The sequence below is a fragment of the Nicotiana tomentosiformis genome, chromosome 6, assembly GCF_000390325.3.
Source record: "Nicotiana tomentosiformis chromosome 6, ASM39032v3, whole genome shotgun sequence".
Lineage (NCBI taxonomy): Eukaryota > Viridiplantae > Streptophyta > Magnoliopsida > Solanales > Solanaceae > Nicotiana > Nicotiana tomentosiformis.
In genome coordinates, this window is record NC_090817.1 from 135,190,813 (window position 1) to 135,196,427 (window position 5,615).

Below are 5,615 nucleotides of genomic sequence, written 5' to 3' on the forward strand. Positions count from 1 at the left end.
GAAATACAGTTAATACAACCAATGAAATATACTTAATACAACAATAATAATATATATTAGGAATAACTAAAATACTATTAATACAAATACATTTGAATACACTGAATGTAAAATAGCGAATACAGTAAATACAAACATTGAATCTAATGAATGAAACAATAAAAAAATATATTGAAACACACTAAATACAAAAGTTATATACAACTGAAAAATCATTCTAATTAATTGAATTGGTAATGAGGCATGTTAGGATTGATTTTGTTGAGTTATATTAGGAGTGTATCACGCTAATTGATATTATTTCCGTTTTTAGACAGCTGAACATACTTATTTTTAAGGTGATTGTCGTTACAGTATGCATGAATATATAGCGCGAATACATGTGAATATATGTGTGTACAGCTGGACTGCCCTGATTTTAGGTGCTTTTTTGCTGTTGCATTCATGAATACAGCAGCGCGAATACATGCGCGTACTGTTGGACTGCCCTAATTTTAGACGCTTTTTGCTGTTGTATTCATGAATACATGGCGTGAATACATGTGAATACATGCGCGTACAGTTGGACTGCCCTGATTTTTAGACGCTTTTTGCTGTTGTATTCATGAATACAGTAGCGCAAATACATCGAATACACTACCGTAACAACTGAATAGTAGCTATAGGAAGTAATTATATATATGGTAGCTATAGGAAGTTAATAGTCACTAAAAAATAGTGATTTCTTAAAATTCCTCTTTTATAAATCTTGTTATGCCACAACTTCTTTGTATGTTGAACTTCTAGCATTGGACCAAGGGTTAAAAATTGCGATAGAGATGAAGTTCCCACAGTTAGAGATTGAAACCGACTCTTTAGAGATGATTAAACTGTTAAATGAGGAAAATGATTTGGCTAATAACACATTGTTTGATTGCAGGTTATTAATGCTCTAACTGAGAGTCACAGTAGTACTCAGACATAATTTCAAAGAAGGAAATGGAGTTGCACACCAACTAGCAAAGGAAGCCATTAGCCACTTCAAGCCTACTAATGTTTTCGAGATCTATACTGCCTTTTCAGTTTCATTATTGTGTTCTAAATTTTGTATCGAACTATACATTCCAAATTGTTATTTATTCTTTCAATATCTATTTTTAAAGAATATGACTGTGGTACAAATACACATGGCAACAAGAATCACCAATGAGGTGGTGGAATGATGTGATCACTCCACTTCCACCTTAACTAGAGATCTAGAATAGAGAAATTCTTGATAGGAAAGTTTCTCTCTTAAATGACATAAATCCTAATCTGTCAAGTTAATAATAGACAATAAATACTAGACACCAAATGACAAGCTAGAACGACTAAGGCCCAAACTTCCTCATTTAAACTGTTAAATGAGGAAAATGAGGCCCACACATGAAATTTCAGTATATTATGCTGGAGTATTTTTCGGATTTTGAATAGTGTTTTCGTTTAGATTTATCTTTACATGAAAATTAGCTAAATTTCGATTACTTTTGAAACTGTGACTATTTTTAAATGACCACTTGTAAATCTAGCTATTTTTGAATTTCTCCCCCGTTTCATTAATCCTGGGCTGATTCCAGGCTAGTGTCCATCAAAAGGGTCGGTCACAATGGAGTCCTTTTAAGGGAAAACACATCTTAGGTTGTGCTCCTATTTAATGAAGAATTAGCCTAAAAAGTCGCTCCCTTAACCTTTTAAACTTAGAATAAATGATGGATGTATAATATACGTATAACTTATGTATAATATGTTCGTAATCATATATAATTATTGTATAATCTATATATAACGGTTAGAAAAAGTAAACGGCGAACCCTACCAACTATTTTTATAAAAATCCCCTTTTTAATTGAGTTTAAGTTATACCCATTGATCGTGTAAAAATAATACTCTATACAATAAAGTCACTTATTAGATATTGACAAATTTCTTGACAATTTTGTACTATTGTGTATATAACTTAAGTCTTTTTTATTTTTTTAAATTTAATTGACGAAATTGGATGGATTTCAAGAGAAAATTTAAGAATGGAAGATCTGAAAATAAGGTGAATATTTTGGTTATCTAAAGAAAGATTCTGAAAAGATATGGTACTAGGTAGCAAAGTTAGTTAAGGATTATGGAAGAGATAGTATTAGGGAAAGATTGTAAGAATGGAAGAGTTTTAAATAAGGAAAATAATTAGAAATTTTATGAAAGATATAAAGTATGGGAAAGTAAATTGTAAGTAAAGTTATTTCATATATTATAACATGTTAAATACACTAATAAAAATAAAATAAAAAATGTCACATCACTATCGCATGTAACTTAAATTTGTTACATTAGTAGATTTGGTGTATAAGTCTAGCAAGTACTTTAATTTGAATTACCATAACTTATCCTAATCGAAATTGGAAAGGCAAGAGAATATCTCGAGAAGTCTAAAAGTTTTAGACTTGATTGGATTTCCAATGAGACGAGAGTTCTTAGGAATTAAGTCTCTCGTCCGGGCCCTATACTTTAGAAAAGTTCTTAGGAATCAGTCACTCATCCCTCCACCATTTATAAGCAATTCAGGTAATCACAATATATACACAACAGCATACCTTGTGTGGTCCCACGAGTCAGATCCGGCTCGAGTTAGCAACATATATCCTTGATCAAATGGCAAAAGAATCCGCTCTTGATCTTTCTTGTGATGATTTTTACTTATCATTACTTTTCGATGAAATCGAAGACGATGAAAACTTCTCAATATCAGATGAGAAGTATGCTGAAGAACTCCAGTTTCAAGAAGTATTAATGGCTTCAACTTCTATTCAAAACTCAACCAGTTCCCCTGCATTATCACTACGCGAAGCAGAAGAGAGTGATGAAGAAGGAGAATCGTCGTTAAGTTTCTGCGAAATATGTGCAGAAAGGAAAGAAAGTGATGAAATGTTCACAATAGAAACCTGCAGCCACATTTTTTGTACTGATTGCATTAGCAAACATGTAGCAACTAAAATCCAGGAAAATATTCATGCTGTAACATGTCCAGGTGTGGCTTGTAGGGGAATTCTTGATTTCGAAACATGTAGTTCTACTATGCCAAAAGAAGTACTTTCTAGATGGGACGAAGTGTTATGTGAATCATTAATTCTTGCTTCACAAAAATTCTACTGTCCTTACAAAGATTGTTCAGCTATGCTTGTGAATGATTCGGACGAAATTATTAGGGAATCGGAGTGTCCGAGTTGCTGGAGATTGTTCTGCGCACAATGTAACGTGCCGTGGCATAGTGGAGTTGAATGTGAAGAGTTTCAGCGGCTGAATGCAGATGAAAGAGACAGAGAAGATCTTATGGTGAGGGAACTTGCAAAGGCGAAACATTGGGGTAGATGTCCTCATTGCAAATTCTTTGTGGAAAAGACAGAGGGATGTTTACATATGACTTGTAGGTGTGGATCACAATTTTGCTATAAATGTGGAGTGACTTGGACAATACATCATGCTTGTTAATGGAATCATGGTTTTCAAAGAACTAGATTTGCAGTTTCAGGTTTTTGATTTCCAAATTTTAAGTCATATCTGTTGGATTCAATATTATTTGCGTGGGAACTGGAGTATGGAATTGAGCAATGTTTTCTCTGTTCACATAACAATGGGAAAGTTTTTGTGACATGATTATACTCTATGACTTTCTTACGTCTTGTTTTATCTATTTTGGCAAAATACATTAGTTGCACCCTAAACTTGTCGAGAAAACTAAGTTTCCCATTTTAACTTTATGGACGTTCTTATACCACCATATTCTTGTCCATAGTGAAATTAATACCCCTTCTTAAGTCAATCCCAATGTATATGGAGTAGTGCTATACACGCGCCTAACTTGTGTATAACACCAATTATATAAGTATATTTTTCTTACTTTTTTCCTCTTTCTTGTCCTCCTTTCGTTTGTTTTGACAAACTAGTGTATATCAACGTAAGTTGCACATTAATAATGTCATGTGATGATTAAAATATTTATTTATATAAAGGAACAATAAAATTTAATTAATGAGAGAAATTTTATGTATAATAATATAACAATCATCTAAATACCGGAAAATATTATTATGTTAGCATAATACATGAATATAAATAAAAAAAAATCATCAAAACTTACACAAATTATCAACTTTGTCATGTTAGTTAGATAATTATATATTATAGTTTAAAAGTATTTAATGTGATGGTATCTTAACGAACACTTCTTTGTGGACAATATTTATTTTTTGTATGTTTCCTCCTAATGCGTTGGTTGCTCTTCCTTGACCAGAACTCTTGTTGTCGATCTTGATATCCCTCTTGAAAGTGCAACATACAGTTGTTCGTGCAAGAAAACATATTGCGGTAAATATCCGTGCAATGTTTGTCCGTGTGCTTTATTTATTATATTTGTAAAACATAAACATACTAAAAATTATTTTCACACAAATTTAAAAGGATATTCCTTAGTTTCGGAAGATGAAAGTTGAATTCGGGGATAAGAATATACTTAGAAGCACATTGACCAATATCATAATTTTTGCATGTAAGACGTTATTGTCAAAACTTCTATATACCATATGTGTGTTATTACATAAGTTATTCGGCGTATCTAAGTTTTTCCGTAGCATGACAGACATATTTTTCTTCAAAATTAACCTATGTACAATGGAAGATCAATTTTAACTTAGTCTATTATATACGGTGATACTAACATACGTAAGAAATAGAAAACTTGACAACAAACATGTATGGTAGAAAGCCATTTGGTATTAAAGTATTTAATTATTCTTGTTAGTAGTAATTATTGGTATCATTTTCTGCTGAGTCAAAAACTGAAAAGTATTTTGTTTTCACTATAAAATTTTGCAATCAATATTTATTTAGTTGATCAATATATTCATCTATGCTAGCTAATATATCTTTTTAATTCTATCATGCAATTTGTACAAATTGCGTTTTAATCTATTGACAGAAATATTTATCCTATTAAATGCACTACTATTACCATTGGGATTGATAGCCAAGTGTTCAGTAAGAACCAAATAATCTTTTATTGGATGCTCTTCTTCATTTCCGACACAACGCAAAAAGACACTGAATAATGGATATGTTCTTACTTTATATTTCTTGTCAGTTGAATCTTTTTCGTTTGAGGCCAGAAGTATAATTGGCAAGCTAGCTTTTACAGTCCCTGCTTTTGTCGATTTTGGAACTACTGGTAGTACTTGATAGAAATTACCTCCCAAACTATTATTTTTTCACAAAACGGTTCATTAATATCCAATATATTTCTAGAACTCCAGGCAATTATTTCGATCATTTGACACTTAGCCATAAGTGCTTCATTCCATATTATCAATTTTGCTTTTCTTATAAATTTAGCACCATTGCTCTGCATTGACCTATTTGTGATGGTTATTTAAGTTGTTTGAAAAGATATATCAAATCTAAAGTGGGTAGCCTCGTAATAAAATCGTTGTTGGTACACCACTTATTATTGCTAACAGTGACATGCCTCTTGATATGATATTTGTATGAAATGCATGACATAGAAATATTATTTCGATTCCGCTGGAGGCATCTACAAAGAATAATCTCGTTAT

At 31.8% G+C, this 5,615-nt stretch overlaps 1 protein-coding gene across 1 annotated transcript; it reads left to right on the forward strand.

Moving 5' to 3' along the window:
• The first annotated feature begins 2,521 nt into the window (after positions 1-2,521).
• LOC104113888 (E3 ubiquitin-protein ligase RSL1-like) lies at positions 2,522-3,711 on the forward strand. The gene has a single exon (XM_009624204.4). The coding sequence runs from the start codon at positions 2,662-2,664 to the stop codon at positions 3,496-3,498; it is 837 nt and encodes a 278-aa protein (XP_009622499.1). The 5' UTR covers positions 2,522-2,661; the 3' UTR covers positions 3,499-3,711.
• The last annotated feature ends 1,904 nt before the right edge of the window (positions 3,712-5,615 follow it).

Bases quoted from the DNA above. Each gene is read 5' to 3' on its own strand.
- LOC104113888 (XM_009624204.4), top strand. From the start codon at position 2,662: ATGGCAAAAGAATCCGCTCTTGATCTTTCTTGTGATGATTTTTACTTA.